This window comes from Crinia signifera, chromosome 19, assembly GCF_055691185.1.
Source record: "Crinia signifera chromosome 19, ASM5569118v1, whole genome shotgun sequence".
Taxonomy (NCBI): Eukaryota; Metazoa; Chordata; class Amphibia; order Anura; family Myobatrachidae; genus Crinia; species Crinia signifera.
This window is the reverse complement of record NC_139226.1, coordinates 50,854,048-50,881,637: the sequence shown is the minus strand read 5'-3', so window position 1 is coordinate 50,881,637 and position 27,590 is coordinate 50,854,048. Positions and strand designations below refer to the sequence as shown.

At 44.8% G+C, this 27,590-nt stretch overlaps 1 protein-coding gene across 4 annotated transcripts; it reads right to left on the bottom strand.

Annotated features, from left to right (window-relative positions):
* Positions 1–229: 229 nt before the first annotated feature.
* LOC146042531 (uncharacterized) lies at positions 230–23,842 on the bottom strand. 4 transcript variants are annotated; one of them, XM_083162583.1, is made up of 7 exons: positions 23,408–23,842; positions 15,304–15,638; positions 15,039–15,097; positions 12,540–13,728; positions 6,786–9,430; positions 3,442–3,510; positions 230–2,966 (listed from the first exon to the last, which is right to left on the bottom strand). In XM_083162583.1, the coding sequence occupies exons 2-5, from the start codon at positions 15,629–15,631 to the stop codon at positions 8,613–8,615; spliced, it is 2,394 nt and encodes a 797-aa protein (XP_083018709.1). In that variant the 5' UTR covers positions 15,632–15,638; positions 23,408–23,842; the 3' UTR covers positions 230–2,966; positions 3,442–3,510; positions 6,786–8,612. The 4 variants fall into 4 exon arrangements, with proteins under 4 accessions (XP_083018709.1, XP_083018708.1, XP_083018711.1 ...); XM_083162582.1 differs by having other exon boundaries at positions 6,786–9,433; positions 23,408–23,841; XM_083162585.1 differs by having other exon boundaries at positions 6,786–9,433; positions 15,304–15,538; positions 23,408–23,841.
* Between the last annotated feature and the right edge of the window lie 3,748 nt (positions 23,843–27,590).

Sequence of the window (27,590 nt, the reverse complement as noted above, 5' to 3'; positions counted from 1 at the left end):
TGGGGGCTGCCCAATCGCTAGGGGAGTGTGCCCTTGAAATAGATAAAAACGGGGGTCGCAGTGCCAGGCCACTCCCCTTTACCTGAGACTATGCACACCTGCACCATAGCTCCACCCCCTTTTCAGGGGGATCTAGCCTTCGGCATGGCAGGTCCTTATTTGGAGAATACGAAAGTTGATATACTGTATACAGTAACAAAGTATTCTGATACACAAAGATTAGTATGCATATGCTTATAAGCCTTTAATTTTTCATTCATCTGACTTTACAGTATGGATTTGTCAGAGTGCCATCTTGTGGCAGAAAAATGCATTACAGAAAATTTAAACATTAATTACTATTGAACCCTGTCTTGACACTGACATACATCCCAACTGTCCCGATTACAGGTGCCGGACAGTTTCCAGACATTCGTTAGCCCGACGTCGGGATCCCGACAGTCAAAACCCCGACACTTGGGGTCCCGACGGCCACCGGCTATTCACACTCGTGGGGGTCCATTTGGACATATTGTCCTTGAAGTTAGAAAGTTTACCAAAACTATCTAATTCGTGTAAAAAATGAGAAAGCGATGTGTCAGGCTGCGTAAGTATTGCCAGTAAATCATCGGCAAACAAAGCCAATTTGTATTCCGTCTCCCTAATCAATAAAACCGAGATATGTTTATTATTTCTAATAGCTCTTGCCAGAGCTTCTATACACATGACAAAAATTAGCGGGGAGAGGGGGCAACCTTGTCTCCTTCCGTTACTGGAAAAGGTGCAGAGAGGGAGCCATTGACTCTAACTAGCTGTGGGCTTACTACAGTATACAGGGCTTAAATCCTATGGAGAGCTTGGGGACCTAGTCCTATGTGTTGCAACACTGACCTCATGAAACCCCAGCTAGCTCTATCAAATGCTTTCTCCACATCGGTGGAAGTCAAAATAGTAGGAATCTGATGTCTAGAGGCAAGGTGAATAAAACTCGAGACTATAAAGGTAATATCTTTTGCCTCATGGCCTGGCACAAACCCTACCTGATCGTTGTGAACTAGTGAGGGAAGCAATTTATTAAGCCTATTCGCCATCAGCTTAGCAAATAATTTAATGTCAACATTGAGAAGAGATATGGGTCTGTAACTGGAGCACACAGAAGGGTCCTTGCCCTGTTTTGGTATGACTGTTATGTGGGCTTCCAGGGATTGGGTAGAAAAGTGGGAGTCTGCAGAGATGGCGTTGAACGCTTTAAGGAGTTTAAATGTCTTGTAATTAATAGCGGTAAAGCCATCTAGGCCTGGGCTTTTACCAGGGGGCATAGATGATATGGCTAGTTCTAATTCTAGAAGGGAGAAAGGCTTCTCTAAAAGGTCCCTGTCTGGGACAGTGAGGGAGGGATAAGCCACAGCCGAAAGATCTTTGGCTTGCATCGTTTCAGATAGAAGATCTGCAGAAACTAAGGATTCATTTAGGTTATACAGGTAAAGTAGTAATGTTGGAAGCATGATGCAATTTCTGGGGGTTGTAAAACAGAGGGAGCCTGTGTCTTTTTTTTTATAGCATTAATGAAAGAGGCTGATCTTTGAGTTTTAAGCGCTTGTGGGAGCAGACAGCGTGGCTTGTTACCCCATTGATAATATTTGAGCTTACAATACCTGTCATGCAATAGGGACTCATTAAGATGCCATGTCCACTGGCCAGGGAGGTATGGGGAGATCGCTAAAGTCATTGAGATTGGGGAATGATCCGACCAAATGATAGGGCCTATGAATGGAGAAAGGGTAAGTGTCTATGGTTTAAAAACTAAAGGTGACATTTAATAGGATGCGCTAGTTGGTTTTTGGCGATGTTAAGGCAACAAAATGGCACATTTTGGCGAAATCATTTACTTAATAGGGTGCACTAAGTCACGTAATTCGCATATATTGTGCGCAGGAGGAGGGAGGCTGCTGTGCGCCAGATCCAGGTACCCTGATTACTGCGTGCTTCACCTAGGTATCATGCTAGGCTGTAACTGGACTCCCTCTCTGATCAACAGGCTGTGGGGATGTTTCGGCTGAACCACACACTCCTATGTGGGGGAGAAGTTGGGGAGCCACTCAGTGGTGTACTTGACACACTGCTAATTGTAGAAGTTGTTGCCCCTAATAAATTGATTTATTGGTTATTTAATTGTGACTGCAGGGCGACCAATGCACTAGTTTGTGCTGTGATTGCTTGTGTTTGACCATGTACACTCTCATTTAGTATGGCTACATTATTATTTTGGACCCGTAGGGCCTGGCTGATCTCGCCCAGACGTGTGTCCAGGGTGGCCGCCAGAGGCATAACTCTGGGAGGCAATGGAGTCATCTGCCACTTCTGCTTCTGCTCCCAAGGGGGCACGTCTCCTCTCCTGCAAATTTAAATCAGTTCATATAAAGCCTTCAATATCGCTCCTGTGGCTGACTTCTTGTAGGACCATAGACATCACACTCTCTTCATTTTAAACATAACATAGATACATACTTACACACATACATCCATATATAAGGTGCTGTGCTCTTGTGTGTGGGGGGGAAGGGCACCAATATTTAGCTTGCCTCCGGGCACCTGGGGGGAACTTACACCACTGGTGGCAGCCATTCTTACTTGTGTCCCTACACTTACAAGGACACTGTTGCCCACTTTTTTAAGTTGCTGAAAGATATTTCTAAGGTATCCTTGCATGTTGCCCATTTAATGGCTTTGTATCTCCATAAACGTTATTTGTTTATTCTTAAATGAATCTAATGAGCGTGCTAACTCATCTGCTGTAGATGGTGTAGGGAGTGGTTGGGTGGATTTTGTTTGCTGGGGTCACAACACATTTGATGGCCTTTGAGTGACAGTTGTCTGTGTGTTTTCCTCCTCAGGTGAGAATGCATCAACTGGTTGAAGAATTATTTTTGTATCTTCTTCCATCATTTGTGGTGTGTCAGATGTTTGCACCACTAGTTGTGATGATCCTGTGGAAAATTAGAAATGGGTAAGTATACCACCATAAGTGTGTACTATGTGTCATAGTGCATTTAAGGTGTTTTTTTGGTTATGACACATAATAATGGGTACTGTACAGTAACAGATGTACCCCAGCATATTGTTTAATGCTGTGATGTTGGATATGTCTCTCTGCTGGCTTTTTAACATAAAAAATGCTTCCATTGCTATGTAGTGGGTTTCAGTTACTCCATGCAATGGCCAGCATATCTGGCAACACTGTAATGTGCTAGTTTGCCAGCCATAACCCTATATTACATTTGTTTACTTAGCATGTGTTCATATGTAAACATGCTTCATCAAGTTATTGGAACATTGTAGGTGACATTTAACCTATATATGGTTAACAGTAGGGGGGTGGAGTACATTGTACTATAGGCTATTGTGCATGGTACATGCATGTGCATACAGTATAAGTAATGTTTTTGCATATATTTTGCTTACCTGCAGCCTCTGAATCCAGACACATGCGTCGGCCTGTGTGGAGTGCGTGAGCACTTAGGGAATGTGGATCTGCAAACAAATTGGTGGACACCCGTTACAAATATTGCACGGACTACATTTATTTCCTGTGTGCATCATAACATGTGGAACATGCCTCATGATTACCAATTATGTGTGTCCATTTTTGTGTGGTTATATTATATAAAAAAAATAACAAATATTGATATAAAAATTCAAGCCTGAAATAATGAACTATGGAGGCGTTTCTGCTATTACTGGATTTAAAATATGTTTGGGCCCTCACCAATTTGAACCTATAACATAATTTGCTAGGCATTTGAACAATACCAGCAGTTGTGGAAGTACATGACCCAGCATCACCAAAAATTGAGCTTTATGAACAGTACATTTATATAATTTGACCTTGCTGGGATATGTAGTGCCACAGCAGCAGTATTGTTAAGCAAACATTAAGGCCCTTATTCTGAACTAGGCGGTACGGCCCGTGTGCGGCCGTACCGCCGATGTTTTCACTCTGCACATGCGCAGAGGTCACTCTGCGCATGTGCAGGCGAAATCGCCGCACACAAATTTTATACGCCGCAAAGGGGGCGTATAGGGGCGTGAGGGGCTTAATACCCTCATTTCCCTATGCATACGCCCCGCGTTTCATGGGCGTTCCCATGCAAACACGGGGCGTATGCATGGTAATGAGGCTATGACGCCAGTGATGGGGGCGGAAAGCTGACATCGCCGGATGTCAGCTCTCCACCCCCATACAAGCTTTCACACGGACGATTGTCCGTGTGGTCTAAGCTTGCGTGAGCGGGGGGAGCGTGCGGCCCTGCCTTCGATGGTCGTCGACCATCGAATGCAGGGGGCAGCTCCCACCATGGTGGAGGCGTACGCCCCACCATTTTCATGCGGATCGCCAGCCGTCCGCGTACGGACGGCCGTGGCGATCCGTCTTGTAGGCGGGGATTGGTTTGTGCGGCCGGAGCAACGTATGCGGCTCCGGCCGCATAGATCAGAATAAGGGCCTAAAAGAGAACATTACAGTCATACTGCTTTCACACTGCAGAAATGGGTAATGACACGGTATTCTTAAATGGGACTTTAAAATGGGTCTGAGCCTTGAGACCTTTCACATTGCAGGTGAAAACCGTTTTAAAAATCATTTAATACCATTCCAACATTCAACCCGTTTAACCCCCAAGGGACACGTTTCAAGCCATTGAAATAGAGCTGTTCAAACTGCCAAAAAAACGGCTTTAAAACGTGTAGGACTCTGCTTTTTAACCGTGTTGAAATACCAGTTAACTTTAACCGGTAAATCAACTCTGGCACTTTCACATTGCAGCCTTAAACGTTTTAAATGGAAAAAAAACAGCAATATAGAGTTTTAAAAGTGCGATGTGAAAGGGGTATTAGAAAACATTGCAAAGGTTGATGTACATGAAAATGTGTAAACACTTATCAGTTGCTACTCATACAAAGTGTATTTAAGTGGCTGGCTGGTACCTCCTCCAGTGTGGCTGGCCTCTTTTAGTTCTGTCGCCATCTTGCCTTTCAGTAGTCTTTTGAGGTCATTAAACCTTTTTTTCACATTTCTGACACTTCCTTTGTGGCTGCTAACGGCATTGACTGCACCAGTGATGGATTCCCACATGGCCCTCTTCCACTGCGCAGTGGTCCTGCTATTGTGCTTCCCCAGCAGCCTGTCAAATACGGGAACTATGGCACGGACAAGGGCCACATTTTCTTCATATGAGAAGTGCACCTTGCGGCCACTTTGGGTGCGGCCACTTTCTGGCTCGTCCTCAACCTCCTCTGTGGCCATGTCCCCCTCCTCCTCCAGGGCAGCATCACCCTCCTCCTCACCTCCAACTTCCTCCACCTCAGGCCAGTCGACCTCAGAGATGTGTCCCTCCTGCAGCTCCTCCTCGGACTGTGTGGTGAACAGATCCTCCTGTGGGTCCTACATGCCCCAGGCCTTGTTGTGGCCATGCTGGCTGGCACAGTGCTGCCTCTCCCTCTGACACTGTTGACTCTTAGTGTGCCTCTACTGCCTCTCCCCCCTGGATCCTCTGATGTTGCTGCTGGCTGGGACTGGTCCACTGCTGCCTCTGCCACCTGCACCCCCACACACTGCTCCTCTCACCTTACTACCTTTCAAAGGTCAAATGGCGTCTGTGCCCCTTTATATAGGGGGGTGTGATGCATATTTTAGGGCACTTAGGTGGGACAATAGGTTAGGGGGTTGATTGGTATGAGGAGAAAGTGTAGTAATTCGCATTCCGGTTGGTCAGAAAATCGCAGAAAATCGCACATGACCTGCGCCGGAAATCACTACTGTGTCATACATTTGCACCACATTGCACCTCTTTGCACTTTACCGCACTTTTTGGGCACATTTTCACATCCCATCAAATAATCCATTTTGGAGAAAAAAATGCGATTTCAAAAAGTGCAAAAAGGTGCGATAAGGTGCGAATTTGAGAAGTGACTAAAATTCGCATCCAATTAAATTTCACCCAAATAGTCTAATCAAGAGTATGTTTTATGGGGAGGAGAGTAGAATGAGTAATCTCTACCTGATGGGCTTAGTACTCTCCAAGAGTCAGCTAATTGAAGTTCATGGAAAATCTTTCGAACCTTATGATACTTGTGTTCAAGGAATCTAGTAGAGTTAGTAGATGTGTCTAGAGTTGGGTCCACAGTCCAATTGAAATCCCCACCCATTACCACTACACCCTTGAGGAGGGAATCTAAGTGTATGAGATGCGAGTAGAAGAATCAATGTTGGTCCTGATTGGGTCCGTAGATCACAACATCTAAGTAAGGTGGACCATTTCTCTGGGGTATGAAGGCCCTTTGCATTAATCGAGAGATTTTAAGTTTGCCTGGTGCAGTCATGAGAACTGTTGTACAAGAGTGGCATTAGAAGGTCCAGGAAAGTTCAGAAGATTAGAAGGAAAAAATAAAAACTTGAAAAGATAGAAGAGAGGGGGATACAAGAGCACGGTAAATAACAACAACAACAGTGACAAAACACCCCCTATGGGGCAGCTGGTCTTTAAGGGCACCAGCAACCCAAGAGACATCATGGCCTAAGGCGGGTTTGGTGTATGGGAGTCAACTCCCGGAGAGCAGAATAAAGCATACAATCTGAAAAGTTAGTGCAATCAAATTGAGACATAGTGAATAAAATAAAATAAAAATCTTAAGGTACCAAAGAGAATGGGTTTATTACTATAAAACGGGGGGGGGGGGGGTGAGGGAGGAGGGGTGAATTCAATACACGAAACGTCTAACATCACGTACAGCTTGAATATGATATTTACCCTTCGATAACAGTGTTGAGGTATAGTAGAGAGTTCAGCGACTGCAGGCAGTAGAGCAGTCAAGTAGGGTCATCAGTAGGGGCAATTGAAGTGGAGCATGATTTCTTCTTACAGTGGCAAACTTCCTGCCAGGGCTGGTTGTTTTTAAATTTCCATGGGAGAGATAAGACAGGATGCGAGAACTCCCAATTGGGAATGTCAATCTTTGGTAGGCTGAGACCTTCACAAAAAGAGGGGAAGCTGGAGAATGAGTGCAGGGAATTAACTTTTTCCAGCAGAGGAGACTTGGAGATTGAAGGGGAAACCGCACTTATATTTCAGTTGGCGGTTTTGAAGTTCTGTAGTCAGAGGTCTTAGTATTTTCCGCTGTTGTAGTGTATGCAAAGATAAATCTTGATAGATCTGGATAATGCAAACATTGAAGTCCACTCTATCCAACTGCCGCACTTTGTGCACAATATTTATATTAGTGAAATATTATATTAGTGAAAACGACAGTTCACATCACGTGGTCGATCGGGAGAGCCCTTCGGTCTGAGCGCACGATGGGCTCTCTCGAATTGTATGGTTTCGGAAGGGTCATTACCTAGGATCTCATTGAATATTTTGGTGGGAGCGTCTATTAGGTTAGGTTGGGTAATGTTCACTGGTATTCCTCCTAATTAGAAGTTGTTTCTCCTTCCTCTAATGTCAAGGTCTGTCAGAAACATCTGAAGGGAGAAGATCTCTGCTGTTTGGACGGAGAGGACATCTGAGATGGAGCTGCAGAATGTATCGACCTCATCTTGAAGAGCTTTGAAAAAAGTTTTACGATCAGAAAACTGTGAGATGTCTTGTCTAATGGTGGCCACCTCTTGTCGAATGGTTTCTTGGATATATTGCTTAGTAGGAAGAGTCTTCATAAAAGAGAGAATGTTCCACAGTGAGGAAGTCTGTTCTCTGAACGGAAGGGCGGATGGAGAGGCAGGGAGGGATGAGGAGGGGCTGGATGTCGGCAACTCCACTACCCGTCGGGAGGGGGTAGGCTGCAAGAATGGTCTCATGTCGGTTTGGGACATGTCTTCTTTGGGAAAAGGTGAGGTACCTTTCTGTGGGTTCTTCTTATTTTGACCATAGTTAGCACAAGTGAGAGTATGAGAAGAAGCGCAGTAGTGGTCTCAAATGATATTCATAGCAAAGTGGTGTCTCTCGTCGGGTGGTGACTCCCAGGGGCCTGGCATCATGGGTCCATTATTAGTCAGGAGGTAGCATAGTTAGAAACAGGCTTCCATCTATTCGTCTGGAGCCAAGAATATATGGTCACGATACAAAATCTAGGGCTATCTGGGTCGATCTCCTTGAGGGCCAGGAAAAGGAGGATGTAATTGTCCTGAACAGCCTACAGTTGAGTTTTTTAAGAGGCAGTAAATGCAGTTGTCTCAAGAGGGCACCCCAGTGCCACCAATGAGAACCCTCTGAATACAGTATAAGGCGTCTATTGAAGAAAATCAAATCTCCCGCATCCACTCTGGACTTGGTTATGGCAGAGGGTGCTAGGCCAGTTTAAGTGGTGGGGTTACAATAGGTATTCAGTGTAGTGCATTCATTTTACATTCAATGAAGCACAGTGCAGTGTTATGTGACCCAGTCAGTCTACTCTCCTGCCCAGTCCTGTAGATCAGGGCCAGTAATATCAATAATAGGGGGAGAGAGACTGGAGAGGTATTTGGTTTTAAAGAGGGAGTTAGGCAGGGGAGCAGACTCAGTGTGGGCCACCTAGTGTGCAGGCTGACAGGCTGTGGAATGAGCTGCAGCCGCGCACCTCTCCGGTCAAGATGTCTAAGCCACTCATTGCGGGGGATTTAAATGTGTAACCCACGGGCAGAAGGGGAACTCAGGGTCAGGGTAGTGGGGGGCAAGAAAGAGGGGGAGATGCAGAAGCATGATGGAGAAGTGTCTGCCTCGCTTGCCTGCCAGGCCACGCCCCCATCCACTAACATTTTTAGTTTGCAGGCCAAGCACTCGATGGTGCGTTTGTAATTCTACAGATTCTGTTTGTCTGCACTCATCTGTAATCTGAGAGTTAACCACTTTCTGTTCTGACTGTAAAGCTACAGCCTCAGTTTTCTGAAAGACATTCGATCGATCGATCATTGAAATTTCAGTGGTTTCTTTGACGTCAGGGACATTCTTTCCTGGTGCAATTGAAAAGCCCGATGAATGTAGAATGAACTGAGCTAGATCTGAAGGTCTTGTGAGGTCCTTGGTCTCCTTCGATCTGGAATGCGACACATTTTCAGTTGGTGGAATCTTTGCTTTTGGTATTTCAACAAAATTTGCATTGCCTGATTGATCCTTGGAAAGCAGGCTTTGCTTGGGATTAGAGACAATTTGGGCTTTGCGTTTAGTTTTATGTGGTAGAACAAATGTGATCGCAATTTGCTTGATATCTTTCATAGCATGAATTGTTGAATTAAGGGCAGGCCATTCTGTTTTATCTAGTCCTCGTGGTTCAACCATTTCAATGCCTTTATGTTGCACTGTAGATGGTATGCTGGTCACATTAGGAAAGCCTGTCAGTGGAAAATTGATTTTGCAATACTCTGGAGTCTGCTTGTCTTGTAGGATCTGCTCCTTTGTGTTGTGTTCTTTAGCATCCATGGCATCTTCTAAAAAACAAACAAAAGATTACTCGATGGCTACATGTACATAGCACAAAAACAGTACAGTGATTATTTTTGTTCAAATTTTTTTTGCCTTAATGTACACGCAGAGGTACACAACCAAATTTCACATCATGAAAGTCTGGGCACATTATGCCATTATTTGCTAAATTTGTGATCTCTGGGCCTGATTCAGGGCTGATTGCACAGCTGCTTGCTATCAGGCATAGGTACGGTTGCCACTTCAAGAATCTTTGATTCCTGGAGATCCCCCCCCCCCCCCACACACACACACACACACTTTCTTGTGCGCGTGCGCTCCTGGAAAATTGGGTGTGGTCTGTAAAGCAGGCATGACCTCTTCAGAAAAAAGGGTGTGGCCTCTAATACAGACATGTATTGAAGTCCCTATTGTTACATTTAATAACACATTTCCCCTACTGACAACTCCTACACAGAGATACCTCATACATCCCCCCTCACCCTGACACCAGTGACAACAAATTCACAGCAACCTCCCCCACTCCCTCACTTCTCTAACATGCATATCTGCCCCAAATCCCCCCTCCACACTGGCCTCACCATTTCTTCATCTGACAGTACAGACTGGCAGAGGTCCCCTGGGATTGATACAAAGTAGCAGCAGGCTTATCTCTCCTCTGAGGCTCAGTTTGGGAGGAAGCGCTGCTGCAGCATCCTAAGCTGTTAGCTGCACAGTGCTCCTCCGTCCTCTCCTCTCCTGTGGCCCAGTTTAAATATTTCTGGAGGTAGAGGGAGCTGTGGGGCAGGCAGCAACTTGCAAGTGCTGGAGACACACTGTGCATGCCCTGTGACCTTTCTGGTACACACTCAGTTGGGAGGCTGTGGAGGCTTTCAAAGTCACCCGGATTCTGGGAGAATCCCAGAATCCATTAGACTGCAAAAATGTCCTGGAGGGTTGCCACCAATTCAGGGAGAATCCAGGAAATCCTGGAGAGGTGGCAACCCTAGGCATAGGCCACCGTGCCGGAGTGAAATCTCACCCTTTGTAAGCATGTGAATTGCATGGCTTGTGAAGAGTAGCTGAATCAAGAATTTGCCTGCAAATCCATTCGCAAGCCGCTCAATATCAACTGAATTTCCCAGTGTGTGCAGTCTGTGCAGTGTGCGCGTAGCCCTGGACTTACTCAGTGGCTGCAACAGAATCAGACTGATCATGGCCAGAGCTGACATGATATATCCTCTTGGGCATGCCTGTGTTTTCCCTGACTCTCCCAGATAACGTCCGGTTAGCACCGACAAACGCCGGCTTTCTGTCAATCACCTGGCGAACAGACAGCAATGAAAAATATAGCAGGCTGTCATTGCAGAAAGGCCTACGCATGGGTACTACAGGCTATATGCATGCGCAATCTATCAATAATCTCCATGCATGTGAATTCCCGGATGTGCAATCAGGTGTGAATCAGGCCCTATGATTGGCCTCCACATGTTGGCAAAAGTAAAACTTAAACCTTTACCCCTTGAGTGGTGGGTTTTTCTGGGGCAGGACAAACCTACCAGGGCAGGGTTATGCTTTCCCAGAAATACCCACCACAGAACTTAGGGACAGCCCCACCTCTGTCCCCCCCCCCCCCCCCATTACTCACCGCCGAGTCCCGACTTCCCCTGCTGGTGCCCCCGCCACCATTTACAGCAGTGACCAGGCAGATTCGGGGATGTTCGGGCAGCTTGGGCTCCTGAGCAGCTCCGAACATCCCCAAGGGGAGTGATGAAGTCGGGACTTGCTGGTGGTGAGCATGTGGAGGGAGTGACCCTAGAGGTGGTGCACCAGTGGTGCACAGCTGGAGGCACCACTGGCACTTACCTACTATATCGTGGTATGCCCAGAAATTTTCTGTGGCAGCGCAGCTGAGCCTGAAAAATTTCTGGGCATACCACCAAAGTGGTTAAGGGTCACATTTTGCCTCTTCCACTTTTGCATAAAATTATTTATTTTTATCTTGAATAAAATTGTGTGGGTAATGGGGCAGTACAAATATAATGTTATTCTTTTAATTAAATTGGAAATGTGCTGTCTCATATAACACAGTGGTTTTCAACTCCAATTCCCAAGTACAATGTTTTCACAAATGTTCTACAGTATATGGATCCAGGTTGTATAATACTGCTGACCCAGCAATATAGATGACCTCACCTGTGAAACATTAAATCCACAAAAACACCATCTGTTGGGATACTTAAGGACTGAGATTGAAACCCACTGATATACATGTAAAGCAATGATTCCAAGGCAAGTCATTGGCAGTAATTTGTTTATAATCTACGGCTGGATCTAAGGTCATGGCCATGGGAGCCACAATCTTTTTGGTTGGGAGGCAAGAATGAATTAAATTTTGGGGCCTCTAAATCGCTGTATGTCGCCCCTCAGGGGCATCTGGACGTAAGAGTAAAGAGGAGATTACTGCTTGGTGAAGGTAGCCTCCCTCCCCAGCCAGTATATGTTGGCATGTGCTGGGCTGCAGGGAGGGAGCAGCAGTATCCTCTCTCTCCTTACCCTGATGTACCACTGCTACTGCACTGCTATACAGTGGGCCAATGCTAGAGGACAGGTACAAATGTGTCTTCAAACATCTAGCCTCAATACACCATGCAGTGTGAGACAGGGCCCGATTACGGGAGACACGAGACAGGGCCCAATTAGGGGTGGCTGTCATAGGCCCCTACAAATTAGGGGCACCAGCATACTGCTGTGTCTCTGTCTGTCTCCCCCCTCCCTCCGCAGCAGCAGTGGGACCGAGCCACTGCTGCTGCTGGGAAGGGGAGTCTGCAGTGCGGCTCAGGGCTGAGTGCAGCAGCTGGTCTTGTACATGTCAGGATGGATTCAGGCAGTTTGCAGGGTTGTGATCAGCTGCAGCTGAAGCAAGGAGGACTGTTTGTATATTTTACCACTTGGCAGCCTCCTTCACAGTGTTGCAAAAAGAAGTCAGTGTTCTAAATTATTTCTAATAAAAATAATCTTCACATCATAATATTCTAGCAGATAACAATTTATAACTTCAACATCTTTCCCTCTCAAATGCATTCTTGACACATGTAGTAACAGTGTACGCGGTATGTTTAAAATATGTACTCAGGTGTCTGTCTGTTGCGGCTGATGGCATACCCTCTGCATGTACTGGAGACACATGCATTTGGACTCCTACACCTTCCAGTTGTACCACATCCTTCATTCCCAGTAGGAGTTGTTTTATTGAAGACAACCCTTTGCCAGCAAGAGGTTCTTGGAATTTAAAAAGGTAGATCTTCTGTAACTGGAAGATGGACATCCTGCGCCCATGTCGCTTCAGCAGGGCTGCAACATTTTCTCTGACAATGGGGTTTGCCATAACAACGTGCTGTGGTCTAGGCTGTGCACTAGACTGTATTGTATGAGTGGGCTGTGTATTAAAGGTTGCATTGTTTATAACAAGCTGTTGTCCGTTTTGATAAAACTGATTTAAATTAATTCTGCAGGCTCCCGCATACGTCAGATTTTGGCGTATTCCTTGTGACATCTTTGGATATCTGGTTTGTATGGGAATCTGAGGCGTGGGCAGTAAAGGCATTTTCTTATTTGGCATAGTTTTTGTAGGGTACACTTTGCCTGGCGCAGTTCTTGGGACAGTTGAATTGGCAACTGGCTTTGGGTTGAGTTTGGTTTCCAATTTAGGATTTGCCGTATTTGCCGTATTAACATTTTTGATAGCTGTATTAGTGCTTTTTTTATTTTTAGCAGCTGATGTTTTAGATTTACTCTTAGACTTTTTAGTTTTAATGTTAGCATCGGTGAAACCGCTCGCAGCAGATTTAGGTGGTGGTTTAGCAGGAATGGAGCTCGTTCCCGGATGTTTTGCCTTTGCTTTCTTTGAAGCTACAGTATTCCATGAAGATTTAGGTGGTGGTTTAGTGTTAATGGAGCTCGTTTCCGGATGTTTTGCCTTTGCTTTGTCTGAAACTACAGTAGTCCATGAAGATTTAGGTTTCGTTACTGGTGTAAAGCAGTTTGGAGGCCCAGAACTCGAAGACAAACAAACGCCTTTTGCAGGTTTAGGTCCTGTTAGGTGCTCAGATCCCATTGGTGCAGGTTTGCAGCTTGTTTCAGATTTGGGGCTTTTTTTAGTCTTTTTCTTTTTAATCTGCTCATGATTGGATAATCTGTTTACAGATTGAGGGTTGTTTCCATGGCAGCTTGCAGGATCAGAGCTTTTTGCAGATACGGGGCATTTTGATTTACTGCATCCTTCAGGTATTGTGTTTGGTGGACAGTCTGCACTGCTGACCTGAAAGAGAGGGAAACCAGATGGATACTTAAACACCCCAATGCTATGTAATGCATATGATGTGACCAGCTGTTTTTTTTCACCTTGACATTCTCCAGCATAACCTTGAGGCTGATTCAAACCCACCTGCAGGGGGCCCGTCCCAATTCCAATTTTTAATTATATAGTCATAATCGGAAGCACACATTATACAAGAAAAACAATGTAACTTGCACCTTTCAAAAACCACGGTGCACTGCAGGTGAAGCAGACTTATACAGCGAGTGCTGACCATGCTTCACATACTCCTAAGACCGCCCCTGGACTCCCATTGGCTTGTTTCACAGGAACCATCCAGATTCCAGCACATATATCCCATACCTGATTAGATGTATGTGTATAAGTGCTAACTGTCCACACTGAAATCTAACTAGCAGTGTAAAAATAAAGTTGTCTAACACTTGTGAGCTACATACTAAAGCAGCCAATATGTACCCTGCATGCAAAAAGATGAGCGTATGTATTTGCATCCCTTGGATTGCAACATGGTTTGACCAGGAAAGCTTTTTTTCCCCCAGTCCCTAATAACGGCTTTGAAGTAACCACCTAGTAACATTAGGGAGAACCAGATGAAATTAGGCCTGTCTATCCTATTCTTTGGTTTCATCCCATTTGGTAGCAAGTGATAAGATTAGCTCAGACCAGTGCTCCACTCATCTAACTGGCGCAGCAGGTAAGACATGAGGACACAAGTCTGCAAGTCTCCTTCTACTGTCCGTGTCTTCTCGCTCTTCTCAATCTTGACACCCAACAAGACTAATGCCTCAATGTTTGGGCTATTGGCTATACAGAGCAAGATGACAGAAGGAGGGCTTCAAAATCCTGTGTCTTATTTGTTCTGCTGCTTACTAAAACAGCAGGATGCCTACTATATTCAGGATGAGTATCACCTTATCCGAAGTGCTCAGGATCACAAACATTTTGGATAAGGCATTATTCCGGATTTCAGATTTTTTTTTTCTACATACTTACCTGGTCCCCAGGCGTCCATCGGATCCATCTTCAGTGGCATCCCCGGTCCCAAGGATGCATTGCACAGGTGTGCGGGTGCTCTGGTGACATCATGACATCCTAAGGACGGGGATCCTTGGAACTGGGTATGACGCTAAAGATGATTCTGATGGCCGCCGGGACACCAGGGAACGAGGTGAGTATAAAAAAGATGTGGGGGGAAAAACTACAGTTTTGGGAATATTTTGGATATGGTATATACGGGTAAGGGATACTCAACCTGTATTACCATGAAGAAGAAATGAAAATAAAGTGGTCACCTTTGTATAGACCTTTTGGGAAGAGTAAGGCTGTGTATCACAACTTGTTCTGTCGAGTCCTAAATAGACAAAAGCAAGATAGTGTAAGTTACAGTAATTTACAGTATGATGAACTAAAAATACATTTTATTGTTGAAGACTTTAATGAAGATGATGCACAGAACAAGGTGTCTCTAAACATAAATAATAACTCTTAACAATTACATACATCTACATCTTGTGGACTGGGGGAACACATTTTTGAGTGGGGTCTATTGATGATTACCTGATGAAGGTCCAGAGGTTGGAGAAGGTACATTACAAAACTGTGAAGTATTAAGACTTGCTTGAGGTGGATAATTTCTGTTGAAGAACACGACATGGTAGTCTTCAGGTGACCGGTTTCTTATGAACTGTTGCCCATCTATCGTGTATAGCTCAACTAAGTCTTTCATGTCTTCCAATACACTTCGTAGTGAGCTGTAGCCATACTTTGACAACTTGAACTGATATCCATGAACCTGATGGAAGAGTCCAGCAAAGTCTTCAACAGATACACTTCCTTTATTCTCCAACACAACGATCAAAATCTCAAACTTTAGAATCTCATCCATTTTACAGCTGAAGAAATGCCAAAGACAAAGATGTTGTAAATGCAAATTACAAATGTGCCATGAATACTAATAGGATTATTCCTATTTTAGGCCTATTTGCGTTAGTAAAATTCCCCCATTGTGATTTATTTTCAAGTTATGATGCTATAAAGGTCTAGACCGATGATTCCCAAAGTTGGCCCTGTAAGACCAGTGGCAAACGCAGGATTTTCAGAAGGGGGTTTCCAGAGGGGCGGAAAGTGAGATGGACACTTAGGTGACCCAGTATATGCCGAGTCAGTTAAAGTATTATAGATAGACCAAATGTATATAAATAATAATAATAATAATGAAAAAAAAAAAATATATATATATATATATATATATATACACACATACAGGGGCGTCAACAGCAGTGTAGACCCTTGGGCATAGCAATGTATTGGGGCACCTACCGATCCTCCAGCGGTAGGGGTGGGGGAAGCTTTGATGTCCCCCGGGTTGTAGGGGGTATTATATCAACCGCTCAGCATGTAGGGCCTGGATCAGTAATTTCCACTAATTTCCCCCTTCACTGCACAGATGGTGGGAGAAGGGGGCATTGGGCTGAATGAAGGGGCCCTGATACATAACTTCCAGGGTGGTAGAGGATGTTTAATATGCAGAGGAGGGGTTTATAGTGGAGTGGGCTTATTATTCATAATTTTCTGGTGGGAGGACAGCTTGCTTGACTGCAGATATCTCAAGTTCCCAGAAATAGATTTCTTAGATTTTAATGGAATTAAAAACTAGAGGATCCCACCTACCAAATGGTACTGGGGTCTAGGGGATCAGAGTTCAGGAGGCAGAGCAATCTGCCAATGAGAAAATATAACTACATACCAGGTGTGTGGAGCTGGAGCAGTAACCAGCTGCTGGAAGGCTGATATCTCTGGTTCTGGGAACAGTAGAGACAAGGTACTAGTGTCTGTCAAAGCGGGAGTGTCTTAGCTTTTGAAATATACCCTCAGAAAAATTCTAAGCCAGACAGAACCTGAAATATCTGACTGGGAAGAGCAATTAACAGACTTGGATGGGGACCACTGCTTTGAAGCCAGATATCTCCGGTTCCCAAGGGCCGATTTTTAAAATTCTTGTACCTATCGAAAGAGGGGACCCTCAGCTTTAAGCCTAGGGCCCTTAGACTCCTTGGGGGGTTTCTGGGTACTCAGAAACCCCCCCTGCGTGCGCTACTGAAGACCCCTGACTATGCACATTTTCCAGGTCTCCTCACAGTTTAGTAGCAGGGATTTGATATCTAGATATCGGTAGGGTAAGTGGAAATGAAGTGGCAATAAAGCAATACAAAAAAAGGGGGTGGTGTGCTGAGCTTAAGCAATGGAAACTGTGTTCAGTAAGTTTAAAATATATTCATATTTAATAAACATAGATATAAGATTACATGTGAAGCATGCTGAATTATTTTAGAAATATTAATGATTAAAAAAATTATAAAAAAAAAGAATAAAATGAAAAAAGAAATTTAAAAGTCATCAGTGCCTTCTGATCCTGACTTTTCAATGTACAATGGGAGTCCAACAAATGGAGATGGTTAATGGGATGTGCAGGAGTCTGTTGGTACCAACATATTTGTAGATTCCTCAAATAAATGGCGAGGTGGTGTTCCTCTAACAAGATGGCAGGAGCTGTATGGTTGCAGCAGGCTGGATATGCCAGTCTCACTGGATGCCCAATTAGAGGACAGGTTCCCACTGCACACGCCCAAAAGTGGATAAATTTGAGGTCGGACTCCTTTGTAGTCAGCTGATGCAAAGATAGTAGGGTGACAGAATGGAATAGCACCTAATCACCAACGTGGTTCGCTGTACAAACAGCTTTTTCAAGGTGTTATTAAGCCTTGACAAAGCTTAAAGAGAGCAAAATGCGCATTGGCATATCGCTGTAACTGTTTTTTTTAAATACCATTGTGTGTTATAATCCAGAAACCGCTGAATATTAGCTGCAGAGAGGGGAGTGTGCAGCGGAGGCATAGGTGCTACTATAGAGAAGCGTGGTACTCATTGGCGTATACATGCCCGCTACCCCATTCAATGCTGCAGCTTACATTTATATCTTGATGTGTTATGGTTGTATGCTGCAGCGCATACATTTGTGTGTTTGAACCACAAAGAGACATCATTGAATTGTCTCATTTGGATTCGGGACATTCTCAGACAACCTATCAATAAAGGTCTGAGCCTGTCGCCGACAACTACCTGTCCTAGAGCCCGGGCACATATTTGCAAATTTAAGCTTGGATCACCTACCATACCATTATTAAAATATGTATATGAGTGAACCCATATTAAGATATAAAAGTCTGGACTGCATAACATACAATAATAGTGTGTGATTAAACTCAGACTGGGATACTTTGGCTCTCTATATAAATATTGTGACCTCGCGTAGGATATTACTATCTTTTGCAACATTGTATGTTGAAACAGAAAACTGCAACATACATTTTACAAGCTATACTAGCTAAAAATAAGTGAAGAACACATCACACTCAGTGGTCCCACTATGGTTTATTAAAATAAGCACACATTGGTCCAATATCACTGGTATTTATCAAAAAAGTACTAGAATAAATTAGATTGCAACAGTTTACAGATTTTTATTTTCTAATTTTCTTTTCTATATTCATTACTTTCTTTTGAATATTTCACCACCACTATCCCTGGTACAGGGATTTGACAAATCAGGTCATATACAATTAATACAATTGACCAATACCAAGAATAAATGATGGCCTTTTTACCTTTAATTGTTCAGTAATAAAGATTATATCAACTGTTAATTTTAGGTCCTGTTGGACTGTGTGGATGAGGAGTGCATCCTAGTGAAACTGATTTCTTTGTCTTCTTCTTTTTTGGTAACCTACATTCTAAATCAGTTGAGAGCACCCTCAATTAAAGAGGATAAATATATATAAAAATCCCCTATGTTTGGAAATAAGTTATTTTCAATTCACTATATACTGTAGAATACTTTCAAATACTGTATATGGTGCGGGTCTAATTGTTTTTGTGTGTTGAACACAGTTTCCATTGCTTAAGTGCAGCTCCTAACAGTTTAACAAGTTAAATAAATAGTTCCACCTTTTGGATCTTTAAAATATGTCAATGAGTAATGAGTACACCTGTGCACCTGGCGGGTGACCTGGAAAAGTGAACTGTTCTGGGTCCTTGAGGACCAAGTTTGGGAACCTCTGTTCTAACCCCTTGAGATTGGGTAATTTACAAACCACAAAATAAGCAGACGGTCAAGCACTTTTAAAGTACATAACAATATCAAACAGTGCAGCAAAATGATTAATATTATTACTCGTTAGAAGCCCATCAAAATTACAGAACATCATAACAGTAATGTCAGCGCCGGTGGCTGTGTAAGGCCGAATGACGCAACACTTACAGTACATCACTATGTCAGGTGCCATCTTGTGACTGCCGCTCTGTAAAACACTTGGGGTGACATTTAATAGGATGCGATTTTATCGCACTTTTCAAAATCACACCATATCGCTGCACATCGCACTTTTTAAAATGGCATTTTCCCCTTGTAATCCGCATATTTAATGAGAAATTCGCTGCAAAAAAAGTGCGATAAATTGCGATATAGTGCGATTTTTAGTCATGAAAATGTGTGATTTTCAGTCCATGTAAAGTAATCCGCATCTGCTCGCCACACTTCGGGCTCTGTGGCTCGCTGCGCTCGCCACACTATATAAACTCAACTCCATGCGTAGTGGATAGTGGGGTTATGAACAGGTACAAAATTGCATCAAATCGCATCCAATCACATCGCATAGCATACGATATCGCATTTGATATATCTGCCGCCGTGAAACTAAACAAGTACCAAAAAAACGGGAAAAAAAAAAACCGACATGGGGTCCTCCCTCCTGAGCATAACCAGCCCCGGGCTCAAAAAGCCGGTCCTGGTTTCATAAAATCATGGGGCAAAACAAATAGGGGTCCCCAGGATTTTATTAAACCAGCACCAGGCTCAAGGGCCGGTCCTGGTTCCCAAAATACGGGGGACAAAATGAGTAGGGGTCCCCGGTATTTCAAGAATCAGCACCTGGCCCAACCAGCGAGCAGGGTAATGCCACAGCTGGGGGGGGGCGCAACTTTTTATACAAGTCCCCCCGGCCAAAGCATTCAGCCCTCTGACTGGTCAGCATGGGCAGGGGTCCTGGGGAAGTGGGGACCCCCCAAAGAAGGGGTCCCCCCCTCCAGAACTTACCTGCCCATGCTGAAGCCCGGGGCTGTTCTCGATGCCCCTGGGCGGTGGGCATCAAGTTGATTATAGTGTAAAAAAAAGAATAAACCATTGTGTATTGCTGTGGCACTACAAATCCCAGCAAGGCAGCACCGCATGCAGGGACTTGGAGAACCACAAGTCCCAGCATGCGGGGCAATAAAGGGCCCATTGGGACTAGTAGTGCCCCAGCAGTACAAATAGTAAAAAAAAAACACACAGACACACTTACAGTATAACTTTATTACACACGGAACCCATAAATTCCCACTCACTTGACTTGATAGATGATCGGTCCCCTTCTCCAGTAAAATCCATACTAGGGTACCTGTGGAAGCAAATTATACTCCCCACGCTGGTCTTCGGGGCTACTCCGGACCCTCTGCAATGCTCTCTGGTATCTGGGGGTGGGTTTGTTTACCCAGACCGGGACTTAGCACCGCCCGCCAGCCGATCATGGTCAGGCATGGGGGTTGGGCCCGGTGCTGGTTCTTGAAATACCGGGGACCCCTACTCATTTTGTCCCCTGTATTTTGGGAACCAGGACCGGCCCTTGAGCCTGGTGCTGGTTTTATAAAATCCTGGGGACCCCTATTTGTTTTGCCCCGTGATTTTATGAAACCAGGACCGTCTCTTTGAGCCAGGGGCTGGTTATGCTCAGGAGGGGGGACCCCACGCCATTTTTTTTACATTTTGATTTAACTCTTTTTTTACACCAGAACCATGCACAGATCGGAATGATCTGTGTATGTCTGACAAATTCGCCCATCAGAACCTGGTCTGAAAAAAGTGCGATATTTAGACACCTCAAAAGTGCGATTTCCATTTGCGCATGCCATTAAATAAGCGATTTGTATACTTTAGAATGGGAAAACATATGGATGCGATAAAAATGTGAATTTTTACCACCAAGTGAGAAAGTGCGAATTAGCACACAAAATGTGTGATTTTCGGGACTTAGCGCACCCTATTAAATTGGTGTTTTCAGCAAAAAATACAAAATCGCATCCTATTAAATGTCACCCTTGAATTCTGCCTATTGAGGTGAGGAGCAGCATTATACTTTTATTATTTAGCAGGGCTCAACAAATTTCTTCTAGGAGCCAGGATGAAAATGTAGGAGCCAAATAAACTAATAATAAGGACAGTGCGTGCCATAATGCCCATTACATATACCACACGCAGTAATGTCCATTACACATTATACCATATGTTCGTTACATATAATACCACATGCCGTAATTACATATTATGCCACATAAGTTCCGCTTACCTACATGCTCATTGCTATGGGTTTCATGCTTGATGCCAAGGGTTAATATGCTCTGCCAGGGGTTAATATGCTTGTTTTCTATGGGGTTACAATGGTCTGCCGGGGGATAACATGCTCTGTCAGGGGTAAATGCTTGTTGCTATGCAGTTAACCATGGTGTGCCAGGGGTTAACCTGCTCAATGCCAAGAAAATGGCAGGCTGCCACACCTAGTACTAATAATATTGAGGCACAGGGTTCCTTATGCAGGGGAGAGGGGATGCAGGGATCCCCTAATCTGCACATAGGGGGCATATAGGGTAGCTGGGATTTCCTGATCGGTACCTTGGGGACACTATAGCCCTCTTTCCTCATTCAGCACCAAGAGGAACCCAATCAGATCCCTAGCAACCACCCCCCCCCACCCCCACCCCCGTGTCACTCTGTGCATGTCCAGTGTTGAGTGACAAACCGCTTGGTCCATGACACTGTGAGATCTGATTGCTTATTTACTGGTGAGTAGATGCCAATGTAAATGAATACTGATCCTTCACCTTTTCATTCCTGTCCTAAGGGCAGTGTGGCATTGCCATCACTAATATACACTGCTATGTGGGTCATGCACCCTCCTTGTGCCCCTTTAATGACTCTAGAGTGAGTCATACACCTTTCACGCAGAAAAGCAAATCACCATGTTAAACATTTTTACCTGGAAATTTGGCAATCAAAATAGGTCATTTTCTTGAGTGAAAGGGTCAACAACCTGTGGCGAAATTCCCAGTTCTTTGACCCAGGAATTTACCAGGATTTTGAACCTGGGTTGACCCATTTCCACAGAACCTGTGTTAATCAGCAAATTACCAGATAGAAACGTTTAACCCTGTAACTTGCTTTTCCGTGTGAAAGGGGGTCAGGCTGGGAGCATCAAAACAACCCGGCACTTAAAAGCTGGGATTTAGGGGCTATTCTGTCTGACAGTGGTATTACAAACATTAGGGCAGATGTATTAAGCCTGGCAAAGAGATAAAGGGGGAAATTTACTAAAGGAAATTTGTAAAAAAATAGGTGTATTTGTATTTAGAAATACACTTATTTTTGACATTTACTATCCCGAAAATACGGCAATTCGTAGTCGTATTGATGTGCTATCAATACGACTACGAATTGCCGTATTTTCGGGATGGTAAATGTCAAAAATAAGTGTATTTCTTGATACAAATACACCTATTTTTTACAAATTTCCTTTAGTAAATGTCCCCCTTACTATCCCGAAAATACGGCAATTCGTATTTGTATTGATAGCACATCAATACGACCACGAATTGCCATATTTTCGGGATAGTAAATGTCAAAAATAAGTGTATTTCTGGATACAAATACACCTATTTTTTTTACAAAGTTCCTTTAGTAAATTTCCCCCAAAGTGTAGATAAAGTGGGAGGTGATAACACACCAGCCAATCAACTCGCAAATGTCATATTTCAAACACAGCTGATTGGCTGGTGCGTTATCTCTTTCTACTTTATCTCTTCGCCAGGCTTAATACATCTTCCACATTGTTACATAATGCACGAGCAGGGCTTGCTCAGTGAGTCAAAAGATACTTCTTAAATTGTTCAGAGACCTCATCTTTGAATAGGGGAAAATCCTAAATTGCTTAAATCACCCAAGAAAGTAGACTTAACTGTGATACTTGTAGAAAATGCAGATTTTAAATGGTAAATAGCCATTCTAAAGGTGCCCATACATTAGTGCGATTTGGGTCCATTTCATTCCAATTCCGATGCATCAGGCTGAAAAATTGGATGAAAAAGTGTCAAATTGCATGTGTTATAATCTCAGATTCCGATCTAATGCAGATTGACTCGCAGGCTCCAGAACGATCCGCATGGGGCTGCGCACTGCATAGGACTCGCTGTCAGTCACATGCAATTTGGGCAGTTTTCATGGAATTGATCGCCGCAAGGGAGATAGTGGTTATCGCAAAATAGTGAATTGGCAATAAATATAGTTACAAGTCAACGCACCTCAACATAAGGAACAAAACAAAACTATTGATAAAGTATTATTATTATTATTATTGAACCATATGGAAAATGTTATTGGAAAAAGGGTACGCAAGAAGCAGCAGCTTTGAGAGAAGACTTGATTGATGTATCATATATATAGCTTTTAATTCATTATAATTCCATAACTACAAATTGTACATATAGAGATGCTAAAATAAGGCGTTCCTTTACTTACGGGTATGTCACATGCTTTAATCTCTGGGTGTACACAACAGATGGATCTTCCTGTGTCCGGCACAATGTGGTAACATAACAACACTGAGACCTCAGGGCTGATCGCTTCCTCTTCTACAGATTGAGTTTCGTTTCAGCAACACAACACAGAGTCACATGTTATGGACAGCCAATCAGCATGCTTCCTCACAAAGAGTCTGCTTGTATGACATAAGGGAAGCTGTATCATGCCTTATAGAGAGAAAGTACTGACCAATCAGCTCCTAACTTGTGCATTACATGCTGTGCCTGAAAAATGACAGAAGCTGATTTATCTCTGTTCACTTTATCACTTTACAAGGCTTGATACATACCTCCCAACTTGTGTGCCGAAGAAATAGGGACTCGCGCTGCGAAGCCGCGCGAGCGTCCGAAAAGGGGGTGGGGCGTATGCAAATGAGGGTGCAGCTTATGCTAATTAGCCGCAACCTCATTTTCATACGAGAATAGACGCTGTGCGCATGCGCACAGCGTCTATTCTATTAGATTGGAGGGTCTCCCAACTGCCACCCCCCGCAGCGGGACAATGCCTGCCGCGGGTGGGACAGCTGGACAGGACCCGAAAATCGGGACTGTCCCGCTGTAATCGTGACAGTTGGGAGGTATGTTGATATATTGCCATTATAATGTTAGTTTAATCCAGGGGTTTCCAAACTTTTTTGAATCATGGCACCCTAGAGTGTCAGAATTTTTTTCACGGCACCCCGGGACAAGAAAAAGAAATTCAGGAAAAAAAAAAATGAAAGTAAATCGCGTTTATACTGAGGGGGAAATTTACTAAGGGAAATACGTGTAAAATAGGTGTATTCGTATTAGAAAATACACCTATTTTATTTGTATTTTCGGCATTTACTATACCACCTTCAGTGGTCAATCCAATGCCTGTTGACCTTAATACTGTCGACTTAACGAATGTATACCCTTAAACCAGTGGTTCCCAAACTATGGGCCTTATTCCAGTTCACTCTTTCTGACAAAATCCTTCTTAGATGGACAAAACCATTGGGCCTTATTCTGGTTGGTGCGGTCGGATGTGTATTTTCAGACAGGAACCGAGTGTTCTTAGCCCCGCCTTCCATATGGATCGCTCACGCCGTCCGAATGCGGTAAGACACCGAGCAAACGGACCGTGAGTGGATGTTTCATGTGAACACCTCCTCCATCTCTGGGAACCTCCCCCATCCTCTGATGGTCGCCGACCATTGAATGCTGGACCGAGTGGTCAGGCAGCACCAAGTGCTCCAGACCACTCTGGCATTTCTCTGTGCAAAAGCAGGGATATGGGCGGGCAGCTGACATCCGGCTATGTCATATGTCTGCCTTCCACACGTGCGTCATGGCCGCATTACCATACAGCCCTTCATGCCCCTCTCCACCCCTGTTCGGATTGCTCTGACCGATCGTTTTCTGTACAGAATTCACGCCGTATTCGGACTTGCGTTCGCACATGCGCAGATACACCTCTGCACATGCGCAAACACCAACCATCGGCCATCCGTCCGCATATGGAGCCATCCGACTCAACCAGAATAACCCCCCATGTGCACTGCAGGTGGGGCAGATTTTACTTGTGCAGAGATAATTAGATTTGGGTGGGGTTTTACGTCAAAGTGAGATTTATATTGCAGTGTAAAAATAAAGCAGCCAGTATTTACGCTGCACAGAAACAAAATAACTCACCCAAATCTAATTCTCTCTGCACGTTACATCTGCCCCCCTGCAGTGCAGCATGGTTTTGTCCATCTAAGAAGGATTTTGTCAGAAAGAGTGAACTAGAATAAGGCCCTATGTTCCTAGGGTGCCTCAGGACACTTAAAGGGGTGGCTTAGATTGGTTGGTCCAAACCTATGTAAATGATTTATGATAAATTAAATAGCAAAACCAGTGCTTGCTGCAAATCATAAAATATGTACAAACGGAAGCAAATCCTTTCCCTCACTACATAACTGACCCTAAGGATGACATACAGGGGGACATGTACAAAGATTGAATGGGTATGAATGCATGCATCAAATACGGCTGGTAAATTAGCATCAGCTAAATTACTATCAGCTGAATTTGGCTGCATGCATAAATAAAAAAAAAAAAACGGCATGGGGTCCCCCCCACAGCTGTAACCAGCACCAGGCTGAAGGAGCTGGGGCCGGTAATTAAAAATCAGGGAACCCGACAAATAGGGGTTCCCCGATTTTTAACAACCAGCCCCAGGCTCCAGCTCTGGGGCTGGTTCCCAAAATACGGGGGACAAAATGAGTAGGGGTCCCCCGTATTTTAAGAACCAGCCCCAGGCAAAACCAGCCAGCAGGGTAATGCCACAGCCGGGGGGAGACTTTTTATGCAAGTCCCCCCGGCCAAAGCATTAACCCTACCGACCAGTCAGCCTGGCCAGGGGCCCTGGGGGAGTGGGGACCCCCCCAATAGGACTTACCTGACCAGGCTGAAGCCTGGTGCTGTCCTCGATGCCCCTGGGCGGTGGGCATCGAGCTGATTATCGTGTAAAAAAAAAGATGAACCTATTGTTTTTTACTGTGGCACTACAAGTGCCAGCAAGCCTCCCCAGCAAGCTGGGACTTGGAGAACCACAAGTCCCAGCCTGCTGGGCATTAAAGGGCCCGCTGACACTTGTAGTTCCACAGTTAAAAAAATAGTGCACAAAACACACTGACACACTTTTAAAATAAAATTTTATTACATACAAAGCCCACACATACTAATACTTACCTATCTTCTTTCCGTAGGTATCCCTGGTCCTGTGTCGTCGTCTTCTGGTCCTGTGTCGTCTTCTTCCTCCATGTCGACCGTCGCTGTCGCCGTCCGGATCCGACGAAATCCATTTGGGAAGATGTGGAAGGAAACCATACTCACCTGTCCCAGCGCGACGTAGTCCAGGTAAGGGTCTTGGCAAAAAAACAAACCGACAGCCCGAAACCAAGCGGACACGGAGACGCACGGTGTTTGTTTACATCGTGCGGCTCCGCCTCCCGAATGCCGCTATTGGCCGCCTTGCGGCCTAGCGGCTCATGATTGGCCGCTAGGCGGCCAATAGCGGCATTCGGGAGGCGGAGCCGCACGATGTACACAAACACCGTGCGTCTCCGTGTCCGCTTGGTTTCGGGCTGTCGGTTTGTTTTTTTGCCAAGACCCTCACCTGGACTACGTCGCGCTGGGACAGGTGAGTATGGTTTCCTTCCACAGCTTCCCAAATGGATTTCGTCGGATCCGGACGGCGACAGCGACGGTCGACATGGAGGAAGAAGACGACACAGGACCAGAAGACGACGACACAGGACCAGGGATACCTACGGAAAGAAGATAGGTAAGTATTAGTATGTGTGGGCTTTGTATGTAATACAATTTTATTTTAAAAGTGTGTCAGTGTGTTTTGTGCACTATTTTTTTAACTGTGGAACTACAAGTGCCAGCGGGCCCTTTAATGCCCAGCAGGCTGGGACTTGTGGTTCTCCAAGTCCCAGCTTGCTGGGGAGGCTTGCTGGCACTTGTAGTGCCACAGTAAAAAACAATAGGTTCATCTTTTTTTTTTACACGATAATCAGCTCGATGCCCACCGCCCAGGGGCATCGAGGACAGCACCAGGCTTCAGCCTGGTCAGGTAAGTCCTGGAGGGGGGGGACCCCTTTATTGGGGGGGGTCCCCACTCCCCCAGGGCCCCTGGCCAGGCTGACTGGTCGGTAGGGTTAATGCTTTGGCCGGGGGGACTTGCATAAAAAGTCTCCCCCCGGCTGTGGCATTACCCTGCTGGCTGGTTTTGCCTGGGGCTGGTTCTTAAAATACGGGGGACCCCTACTCATTTTGTCCCCCGTATTTTGGGAACCAGCCCCAGAGCAGGAGCCTGGGGCTGGTTGTTAAAAATCGGGGAACCCCTATTTGTCGGGTTCCCTGATTTTTAATTACCGGCTCCAGGCTCCGTCAGCCTGGTGCTGGTTACGGCTGTGGGGGGGACCCCACGCCGTTTTTTTTTTATATTTAATTTTTTTTCTATTTTTTTACACTGAAGCCTGCACGGATCTGACTGATCCGTGCAGGCTTAAAGCAAATACGACAGGAAAATGGTGTTCTATTTTCCTGTCGTATTTGCGTGGGTGTTTCACACCACTTAGCAGCCGTATTATCCATACGGCTGCTTA

What these genes read in the sequence shown, in the direction of transcription:
- LOC146042531 (XM_083162582.1), bottom strand. Translation starts at nt 15,631, where the DNA reads ATGGATGAGATTCTAAAGTTTGAGATTTTGATCGTTGTGTTGGAGAAT. An exon ending in AACCTCTGGACCTTCATCAG is followed by an intron (nt 15,098 to 15,303) that starts GTAATCATCAAT and finishes TTGTCTATTTAG; the next exon opens with GACTCGACAGAACAAGTTGT. An exon ending in CGCAACAGACAGACACCTGA is followed by an intron (nt 9,434 to 12,539) that starts GTACATATTTTA and finishes TTTGTTTTTTAG; the next exon opens with AAGATGCCATGGATGCTAAA.